At 38.2% G+C, this 10,375-nt stretch overlaps 2 protein-coding genes across 7 annotated transcripts; both read left to right on the top strand.

Moving 5' to 3' along the window:
- The first annotated feature begins 288 nt into the window (after positions 1-288).
- On the top strand, positions 289-4,777 carry LOC112180642 (pentatricopeptide repeat-containing protein At5g64320, mitochondrial). 4 transcript variants are annotated; one of them, XM_024319202.2, is made up of 3 exons: positions 289-3,032; positions 4,244-4,303; positions 4,394-4,777. In XM_024319202.2, exon 1 carries the CDS (start codon positions 603-605, stop codon positions 2,748-2,750), a length of 2,148 nt encoding a protein of 715 aa, XP_024174970.1. In that variant the 5' UTR covers positions 289-602; the 3' UTR covers positions 2,751-3,032; positions 4,244-4,303; positions 4,394-4,777. The 4 variants fall into 4 exon arrangements, with proteins under 4 accessions (XP_024174970.1, XP_024174969.1, XP_024174968.1 ...); XM_024319201.2 differs by lacking the exon at positions 4,244-4,303 and having other exon boundaries at positions 4,355-4,777; XM_024319200.2 differs by having other exon boundaries at positions 4,244-4,777.
- A 751-nt stretch (positions 4,778-5,528) lies between these two features.
- On the top strand, positions 5,529-9,671 carry LOC112178730 (microfibrillar-associated protein 1). 3 transcript variants are annotated; one of them, XM_024316932.2, is made up of 4 exons: positions 5,529-5,686; positions 5,920-7,145; positions 8,349-8,503; positions 9,198-9,671. In XM_024316932.2, exons 2-3 carry the CDS (start codon positions 5,953-5,955, stop codon positions 8,461-8,463), a joined length of 1,308 nt encoding a protein of 435 aa, XP_024172700.1. In that variant the 5' UTR covers positions 5,529-5,686; positions 5,920-5,952; the 3' UTR covers positions 8,464-8,503; positions 9,198-9,671. The 3 variants fall into 3 exon arrangements, with proteins under 3 accessions (XP_024172700.1, XP_040367184.1, XP_024172699.1); XM_024316931.2 differs by having other exon boundaries at positions 5,530-5,686; positions 8,349-8,465; XM_040511250.1 differs by lacking the exon at positions 9,198-9,671 and having other exon boundaries at positions 8,349-8,710.
- The last annotated feature ends 704 nt before the right edge of the window (positions 9,672-10,375 follow it).

Here is a 10,375-nt window from a genome sequence, read left to right as displayed (position 1 = left end):
TGAATTGGAAGAGAATTGAGTCGTACTTTAATTGATAATAGGGGTCTCTTTATATAGAGAATTACAAGCATAGAGATAGAGTTGTACATGAAAACATAATCTTACATTGATTAGATATCTCCTAAGATTCTCCGAGAATATCTATAATATAAACCATATTTCAACTAGAGCAAGTAGCTTCGAGTTTGGGGCAGACACGTATTGTGGATTTACTTGAACAAAAATGAATTTTTTGTTTTGTTTTGTGGTAAGGGAGGAAAAAAAAATAAAAATAAAAAAAGACGGAAGAGAGGCTCAAACAGCGTGAGCTAAATTTGGAGTGCAGGAGCAGCTTGAGGAAAATGCATCGGCTAGTTAAACCCGCTGAAATGGGAAGGTTTTGCTACTCTCTCAAACCTAACCAGATTGTTCAATTTCATCTGCATCCAATTGGGTTTTCCCAATCGTCTCATCTCTGCCACTGCTGGAATTGCTCAGTTGAATAAATCCTCACTCAGGTAACATCACCCTTTCTTGTATATACCAAATTTCATAGGAACTTGAGTTTTCGTTCCAGGTTTTCTGCTTAGTTTCTGAGAGTTCTGCTATACCCATTTAGAGTAATGTTAAAAATTCCAAAACTTTGGCATCCTCTGACCAAAAAGTTGCAGTCTTTGATCAATACTCACCGTTTTGGGATTTTCTCAGCTGGGTATGTTAAGGGTAGCAATGACAGTGGTTTAGAGTCAGAGAATGAGTGGGAGAGGTTGCTTAAGCCATTTGACCTCAATGAACTTCGGAAATCACTCGTTCAAATTTCCCCAGTTCAGCTTTGTAAGTTTCTTGAACTCCCACTTGACGTGCCCACGTCAATGGAAATATTCGAATTGGTGGGTGCCCAGAGGGGATATAGCCATTCATTTGATGTGTACTATATGTTGATTGATAAGCTTGGCGCGGCGGGGGAGTTTAAGGCCATAGATAGGTTGTTGATGCAGATTAAAGATGAAGGGATGGTTTTTAGAGAGTCCATTTTCATTATGATCATGAAACATTATGGCAGAGCGGGCTTGCCTGGTCAGGCGACTAGGCTGCTTCTGGATATGAGAGGGGTTTATTCTTTTGAACCCACTTTCAAATCTTACAATGCTGTTTTGGATATACTGGTGGCTGGGAATTGCCCCAAGGTGGCACCCAATGTGTTCTATGACATGTTGAGTAGGGGCATCTCTCCCAATGTTTACACATTTGGGCTGGTTCTGAAGGCATTCTGTATGGTTAATGAGGTGGATTCTGCATGCTCGCTTCTTAGAGACATGACGAAGCATGGGTGTGTGCCGAATTCTGTGGTTTACCAGACTCTTATACATGCCCTCTCCAGAAATGAGCGAGTGAATGAAGCATTGAGACTTTTGGAGGAAATGTTCTTGATGGGTTGCACTCCTGATGTTCAGACTTTTAATGATATTATCCATGGTCTCAGCAAGGTCGATCGGATTCAGGAGGCAGCAAAGTTGGTTGATCGGATGCTTTTGCGGGGTTTTACTCCTGATGAGATAACTTATGGAGTTTTAATGAACGGATTATGTAGAACAGGGCATGTTGATGAAGCAAGGGCATTGTTAAATAAAGTGCCTAGCCCGAATGCTGTGCTTTTCAATACCTTGATTAATGGTTATGTTACCAGTGGACGCTTTGATGAAGCCAAAGTTGTCTACTGTGATGGCATGCTGGGTAACAGCTGTGACCTTGATGTTTATACATTTAACATTCTGATTCGTGGACTTTGCAAGAAGGGCAGTTTGACTTCTGCTCGTGAATTGGTCAGTGAGATGGAAACTAAGGGCTGCAAGCCCAATGTGATAACTTACACGATATTGGTTGATGGGTTATGCAAGGAAGGTCAACTACAGGAAGCTGGTGATGTTTTAAATGAGATGTCATACAAGGGTCTTGGTCCGAATATCGTGGGATACAATTGTCTAATATCTGCTCTCTGCAAGGATGGAAAGGTCCACGAAGCTTTAAAGTTGTTTAGTGAAATATCAAGCAAAGGATGTAAGGCAGACATATTTACCTTTAATTCTTTGATATTTGGATTGTGCAAGGTTGATAGGATGGAAGAGGCATTGGGATTGTACCATGATATGTTATTGGAGGGTGTTATTGCCAACACTGTAACTTATAACACATTAATTCATGGTTTTCTGACTGGAGGTGCGATCCAAGAAGCACTGAAGCTTGTAAATGAAATGGTGTCTAGAGGATGCCCTCTTGACAAAATAACCTATAATGGGTTAGTAAAGGCACTCTGCAGAGCTGGGGCTGTAGAAAAAGCAAGGGGATTGTTTGAAGAAATGATGAGGACAGGACTTCATCCAGATTGTATCTCATGCAATATTTTGATTAATGGCCTCTGTAAAAGTGGCAAAGTATATGAAGCCCTTGAGTTCCTAAGGGATATGATTCATCGCGGTTTAATGCCCGATATAGTCACTTATAATAGCCTGATAAATGGTATGTGCAAGATGGGACACATTTGGGAAGCTTTGAATCTCTTTGACAGATTACAAGCTGAAGGGGTATGCCCTGATGCTATTACTTATAACACTTTGATCAGTTGGCATTGCAAAGAGGGCATGATTAATGATGCTTGTTTGCTTCTACATAGAGGTGTGACTAATGGATTCATACCAAATCATGTGACGTGGTATATATTGGTCAGCAACCTGTCTAAAGAAAGAGGTTATGTCCATCAGGGCTTTATTTAAGCCTAGTTTATTTTTCTCCGGAGTGCACTAAGGATTCTCATGGTATTTCTGAAAGCATTTATGCTGATGGTGATTGGAGGTGGATATGAAGGCACACATTTTGATTTTTAGTTGGTGGTAATCCTGATTTTTGAGTTCTTTTAAATTATAAAGATTTTGCACCTGCGAGTTTGATTTGTTGGTTGGTGATTGGGGAGAAATCCGGCTGGCTCTCTGGAATACTTGGCTGAGTTTTCTGCTGGTTGAGGCAGAACAAACTACATGTTGCTTTGTGTTGTTGAGGTAAATATAATCATGGGCAACCTGAGCTTGTTTCTTCATTCTGTACATGGAAACCTTCTAGTAGCCTATTGTAACTTTATGTTTAATGCATACTTCCATAGACTTACATCCCTATTTGGAGAAGTAGTAGTTTCATAGTTTGCATCAGAGGCAGTGGCCATCAATGAAGCCTACTATGACAACTTTTAGATTATTTTTGCCTCATTGTTTGAATTTATGATCTTGTCATATTAGGGTTAATGTTATTTTCACAAATAAAAGTTGCCCTCTAATCAGTTGTGAAAAGATATGTTCCTTATCCACTGTTGAATGCTTTATGGAAAAGGTTTAACAACACTTTCATGAGCTATATATCTAGACATGTTACCACTCAACTTACCACCAGGCACCAGATAGACACTTTGACTCTTGCTTTATAGGATTTAAATGCTTGTCTAGTTCTTTTAATTTTATTTATTTTTATTTTTATTTTTATTTTTAATTTATCAGAAAGCTAATTCATAAAACAGGAGATATACTTGTCTGGTTTGAATCTAATGAATGCTACTTATCTTACGTTGTCACTAGTTTGATATTGTAAATAATTCTGCTTATCTTTGAGACCATGGAATTTATTGTTTGCTAACTTCAAGACTTGCCGTCTTGATTCTCTCAGCTTAGACTCCAACATACTGTCACCTTGTTATTGCAGGCAAACTTAAGCATGATAATTCTAGAGACCAAGTAAATTAGGGTTGATGATAATTCCAGATTGATCTAATATGTTATTGGGAGTCAGTTTGTCTGATTTAATATGTTTAAAAGTATGTGACAGATTTATGTGTCACGTTTGTTAAGACGATAACTAGTAGATTAGTGTTGATGATTATTCTAGATAGGTCAAATATGTTTGTCATTCAGAGCCAGTTTGTCTGATTTAATATGTTTAAAGGAATGGAAGAGATATTATGTCTGCCCAAATTACTTAATCATCCAAGTATTTCAATTTCAATCTTTGTCTGGCGTCTGATCATGTCTCAATTTTTGTTATTTCTGTCGCGTTAAAGGTGGAGCTGATTGTTTTTGACCTATATTATGTTGTGGATTCAAGATAAGCGCCTTTCTTAGCTAGAAGCATGCACATTAGCTAGAAGCATGTATGTGAAGTGTATTGTTGCATATAATCCTTATGCCTGGATAGTTTTGAATTATATCCATGATTTATTGGACAGAAAACAGCTGGATATATAGAACAGATGTATTCAACTGTGTGTGCGCTCTATTTTGTGGAGGTATATTTTAGCTTATCAGTTCAAAATGGTACAAAAATTTCACACTTGCAGGTGAAATGGTCAATGAAATATATGAACATCTAATTACAGGAGGGAATGCGAGTATCCTTCTGGTGATGGCACACGTCTGGGTGTCATACAGGAGTGGTTATGAAATCAAAATGCAGGTTCTTCACAACTGCAAAGCAGCTCCCTCTCCCTCTCATTTCATAAGCAGAAGGTCCTTAGCGATGATCTGATTATTTTTTCGTCACCGTGACTTTGATATTCCACCCGATCCTACCTACTTTAGAGTCGGATTTCATTTCAGATGATCTCGATTAAACCGATTGCATTGCAGTGGTTAGATGTCTTTTAGTGATGATCTGTTTTATTCGCATATGTATTTTTTTTTTCTTGGTAAAACCAATTATTTGGTTGATAAACTAGACTGTAAACCAATTTCTTATAGATTCAGTGAAGTAATTTTGCATCGGTTCTCTGTTTTTAGCTATAGCACTTGATCTTTCAAATTTGTTAAGTTGGTAGACATGAGAGTTTAACTTTCTGTTCTGATGTAGCGCTCAAGTTGATTTCCATACATTGCCATGGATTTGACCATGCACATGTTTTTTTTACCAAAAGAAAAAGAATGCTTGTGTTTACATATTGATTGCAATGATCCAAGTAAACCTAAACCCCATCATGAATTATATGTTGTAATGAGTAAAAAAAAAGGTGTGGTTAGAAGCCGCCCCTCCCTCTTTGCTGGAATTCTGAGCTCAAGCTCAAACTCTGCAAGGGGAATCAAATATCAATCACAGTAACAAATCGGACCTTGACCAGCTTTTGCATCGTCCGAAAGATAAAAGGAGTATCAAGCATTCCGGATAAGGCCTTTCGGTTCATCAAGAAAAAGGAGATCTTAGTAGCTAGAGAAATGAAAATGTAACCGAATAATGGATGGAAGTACGAAGTTGTCCGACTAAGTATTTCTTCAGGTACCACTCATACAATTTGATACCTAATCTTTGAAAAATGAAAGAAGACTAGGTACCAAATAGTATGATACCGTAGAAGAAAGAAGATTAGTAGGTATCAAATTGGACAAATTGTATAAATACCGTAGATTAGAAGGTATTCATCCAAGTAAATACCTAAAGTATCCTTATGGGTCTTAACAATTTCCATCTTATGTCCCTACCTTGTACCTTAAAAGCGTCTCTCTTTCTCTTTCACTGCTTCGCTTCTCTTCTCTTCCTCCTCCTCTACTAGTGCTCCTTTGTCTCTCTCTCTCTCTCTCTCTCTAAGGAAAAGAAAAAGGAGGCTCCAATTTGCAGTGAAACGGAGACCAGGCTTTGCCAATCCTACGCTGCAGAACTCGGATGCCGCCATAGCTATTATGTGAGCTTTTCGTTTGAATTTTGTTTTCGTCTTTCTGATTTTTCCGATTATTCGTTCGCGTTTTTCGATAGTTTATATTGAATGCGACTTGACTTGTTGCAATGTTAGATTTCCCCTTGGCTTAATAATTCTATTTCGATCAATTAATTCGTACCCGCTTTGTTTTTACTTTTAGGGTTAGGGTTTCTGACCTCAACTTGGAACGCTAAGACTTGCTTTGTTTTTTGTTTCAGTGAAATTTTGGTTCAACGTACTAGATAGGAGCAATGTCGGTCACTGCAGGTGTTAGTGACACTGTGATTGCCATTAGGGATAAGCTGAGAGGTAAAATTGGACAGACTAAAGTTAAAAGGTATTGGCCTGGAAAAGCTCCTGAGTGGGGAGATGATGCCGACGAAGATGGCGATATTAGGTTGTCCGCGGCTGCCTCCCTCGAGAAAGCTTTCCCCACTCAGGATTATTCCGATATTGCAAGGAAAGATGATCCTAGGCTGCGTCGTTTGGCTGAGAGCAGGATAGATAATCGCGACGATGTTAGGGCTGATCACAGGCGTATCCGCCAAGCTGAAATTGTTTCAACTATTGAAGAGGAAGCCAGGAGGCAGGAAGGGATAGATGCCGAAGAAGAGGATCCTGATGCTTTAGAGGAAAGGAGAAGAAGGATTAAGGAAAGGTTGCGTGAGAGGGAGCAAGAAGAAGCTGCACTCCTCCCCTCCGAAGATGAGGAAGAGGATAAGGAAGAAGAGGAGGAGGAAGAGGAATCAGAGTATTCAACTGACTCAGAAGATGAGCATGGTGGTATGATGATGCTCAAGCCAGTCTTTGTTCCCAAGGCTGAGAGAGATACCATCGCTGAACGTGAGCGAATTGAGGCAGAAGAACTGGCCCTTGAGGAAGCAAGGAAGAAAAAATTGGAGGAGAGGAAGAGAGAAACAAAGCAGATTGTGGTTGAGGAAATCCGAAAGGATGAAGAGATACAGAAAAGTATGGAACAGGATGCTAACATTGCTGATATTGATACTGATGATGAACTTAACGAGGCAGAGGAGTATGAAGCTTGGAAGGCAAGAGAGATTGCCAGGATCAAGAGGGATAGGGAGGAAAGAGAAGCGATGTTGAAGGAAAAGGAAGAGATTGAAAGAGTAAGAAATATGACAGAGGAAGAGAGGAGGGAATGGGAGAGGAAGAATCCTAAACCTGCACCAAAACCAAAGCAAAAGTGGAGGTTCATGCAGAAGTACCACCACAAAGGTGCTTTCTTCCAGTCAGACGCAGATGACCATGCTGCAACTGTGGGAACAGATGGAATTTTTACTCGTGATTTCTCTGCTCCAACTGGAGAAGATAAAATGGACAAAACTATATTGCCGAAGGTCATGCAAGTCAAGCATTTTGGTCGAAGTGGAAGGACAAAATGGACCCATCTTGTCAATGAGGATACTACTGACTGGAACAATCCGTAAGTTGACTTTCCTAAATGAATTATTATCCATTCTGTTTTTCACTTCACTATCTTGCTATGCTCATGTGTTTTTCACTTCACTATCTTACTGATGCACTGTTCACTTAAGATTCTATGGGTTAGAGAGTGCTCAGATATGGAGGCATCCATGGTGGTACTGTTGCATAACATTATTGAATCCTATGTCTTGATATGAATGTGGTGATTTACTAGTACGTTTGGAGATTAGCTTAGGAAATGTGATACAAGTATAAAATTAATGAGTAGTCACTTAATTTAGAGTTCTAAAGGATTTATTGTTTGAAAAAAATAGCATATTCATTGATGAAAAAGTCTTCATATCATGCTAGAAGAACTGCTGCTGATCCTTGTAATAGGCTGAATAGATAGTTTTCTTTTCTGTTGCTTTTTCGTTTTGGGCGTTTCTAGGCCTCCTTGTAACCCCCAAAAAATAAATAAATAAATAAATAATAAAAAAAAAATGTTCGTATCAATTGCATTATGGGAGACAAAACAATATTGATTATGACATCATATATGTAAAGCAAATCAACTTCCATGATAATTAAAATGGAGTGAATACCTTCTTAACTATGGAAGATTAAAGCATTTCATTTGATTTACTTGAAAACAAGTATGTTAACTAAGAAATATAAATCTAGTGGAGTGTAAAAGTTCTTGTGATTCCCACTAATGTATGAGGCATCAAGACACATACAGTGTGATGCCAGAAAATTATTTAATGTCAATCTTGAAGTGATTTTAAGAAACCTTTACTCTGATGTCAAACTCTGAAGCTAGAGTGCACGTTTTAGCAACTAAACCCTAGAAGATTCTAAATGTAGGTTAGCTGTTCTGTATATTTGAACCTCACATTATAAAGATCCCTACTGCTTGTCATGCTTGTAATTCAATAGTTTTTTGTTTTGTTTTTTACTTATGACAATGTCTTCTGGCCATATTGATATTGTTACATTTATTTTCATTTTTTTTGCAATATTGTTATTTCAATGACAGAGCATCGTCAGACTCGGTAGTTTAGAGATTTAATTATGTTTGGAGTCTTAGCTGTGCTCTGTTATGTCTCGGGTTTCTTTGGTAATAAGTGAAACTTTCAAATGCTATGCATGGTGTTCTGTTGAATTTTCTGTGGGTTTCACTTTGGGTCCGAGGTTGAGTTTACTCCTTTTTGCATTTCAGGTGGACCTACAATGATCCTCTTCGGGCAAAGTATAATGCTAAAATGGCCGGAATGAATGCACCTATAGAAAAACCCAGAGGAAGCAAGAAATTGAAGGATCGGGAGTATCATTGAGGGTAATGACTCTCTGTCTCATCTGGGTGCTAGAAACCAGGTTTCTGATTTAATGTTTTCTTGAATGATATACATGCTTCAGGCGGTAATAGTGCATGAATCTTCACATTGTAGGACTTCCTAGTCCGAGCACAGGGGTGTATTAATCCCTGTCCATAATAGTATTTTTGTGTAACTCGAGATTAGAATTACTACTGTAGAATGATTTCTGAAAATTTTACCTCTTATGTCCTAGTTAATTTTCGTACTTGTTCTTTTGTGTGTATTTTTATTTTATTTTCTTGGTAAACCCTTTTCATAGATAGGTAGAAATCAACAATATGATTATTCCCCTAGACTTACTAGAGAAAGCAATCTAATCATCAACCGAAGTTATAAAAAACAATCCCAGAATTGCTAAGTTATCGTTGTTCAAAGGGAACCAAAACCGAATTCTTGAGTACAAGTCGTGTTGCACCCATCTCTACTCATGGTTTTGAATCTATTGATTCCATCCATTTCCTCTTGCATCCAGGTGGTTGTCTAGTTATCTCTCCTAATGTTCTGTTGATACTCTTGTTGTGGAGCTAATAGTTGCTAAATTCAACATCTGGTTTGCATGGTTCTCGCGTGTTTAGTGTTAATAGGGCACTATTTTGTAGGAGTTAAGCACAGGAGCACCACGGCTCGAATCATTTACCTTATATATTTTGATAAACTAGCGTTGGTGAAGTTTTTCTCATATTTATATGCAGGATTCATTATAAATGTTGGGAGTCACTACCGTTTGAGGAAGGAAATATCAGGCAGCTTCCCGCAATCAAAATGTATAACATTGTACAGAAGCCTATTGAACACCATGTCCCTTTAGAATTTGGTCATCCATCTTGACCCTCCTCGTGCCAGAGGATGGTAAGTATGAACTTGTCATCAGGCCAACAGCTCGCCACCTCCTTTGTGGAGCGTATCTTCTCAAGGCTTTGGCCACCTCTCACGGCACAAGTCCTTTTCTGTGGGTAATTAACTCCCCGAACTGCTGCCCCAAGATGACAGCATCTTCCGGTGCTAGTGGTGTGCATGCAAGACCACTGCGCTAGATATGTTTTGTATTGATATGAAGGAACATTTTCCCTACTATATAACCTATTTTCTCTAAACTTTTAGAAAGATAAAAAAATTAAAACTCAGGTGCTCACGGAACTCTCCTTTTTTGGGTTCTTATAGTTATATACCTCATTACTACAATTTGCACACGAATTAGCTACAGTAGTTACTAAGCATCAAGCGACATCTACATAGATGAAAGATTTCCCACCATGGTTATTGCCTCATCGTGTAATTTTAGGCAGTGAAATTCACACTCCTCATTTTACAATCCACACTCTCTCTTTCTGTTTTTGGTAACTTAAATTGTAGGAAAATGCTTGAGATCTCAAAAAGTTATACAAAAAACCTATCCCAAATGTGCCACATCTTTATCTTAATCCTAATAATATCTAGTATGTCTTTCTATTTTATTATTTGTCATTTAAAATAGAAAGATTGACAAGAAAACTTACGAAATATGAAGATCTCTCCCTCCCTCTCTCTCTCTCTCTATCTCTCTCTCTCTATCTCTCTCTCTCTCTCTCTCTTTTTATTCTTTTAAAAATATGAAGAGATCTCTTAATCGAAACCGGGCAAAATCTATCATACCATACCCTATCAACTTTGCAACCACCTAACTCTAACGTTACCATGTTGATCATCAAAAGGAAAAACCTAAATTCACTTAGCATCAATACCATTGTTGACCATATCTACAAAAAGATTATGCCTATCAAATGGCAGTTTTATTTTTTCCAAGAACTTGCAGGAACAAGCTTGAGTCTCTCACTATTGCATATCTCAATCATGAATTCATCTAGGTCATTGAAGAAGATTTGATCAATTT

The sequence above is a fragment of the Rosa chinensis genome, chromosome 7, assembly GCF_002994745.2.
Source record: "Rosa chinensis cultivar Old Blush chromosome 7, RchiOBHm-V2, whole genome shotgun sequence".
NCBI lineage: Eukaryota > Viridiplantae > Streptophyta > Magnoliopsida > Rosales > Rosaceae > Rosa > Rosa chinensis.
The sequence above is the reverse complement of the archived record's forward strand: the minus strand, read 5'-3'. Positions and strand labels throughout refer to the sequence as shown.

What these genes read in the sequence shown, in the direction of transcription:
- LOC112180642 (XM_024319201.2), top strand. Translation starts at nt 603, where the DNA reads ATGTTAAAAATTCCAAAACTTTGGCATCCTCTGACCAAAAAGTTGCAG.
- LOC112178730 (XM_024316932.2), top strand. Translation starts at nt 5,953, where the DNA reads ATGTCGGTCACTGCAGGTGTTAGTGACACTGTGATTGCCATTAGGGAT. An exon ending in ACTACTGACTGGAACAATCC is followed by an intron (nt 7,146 to 8,348) that starts GTAAGTTGACTT and finishes TTTGCATTTCAG; the next exon opens with GTGGACCTACAATGATCCTC.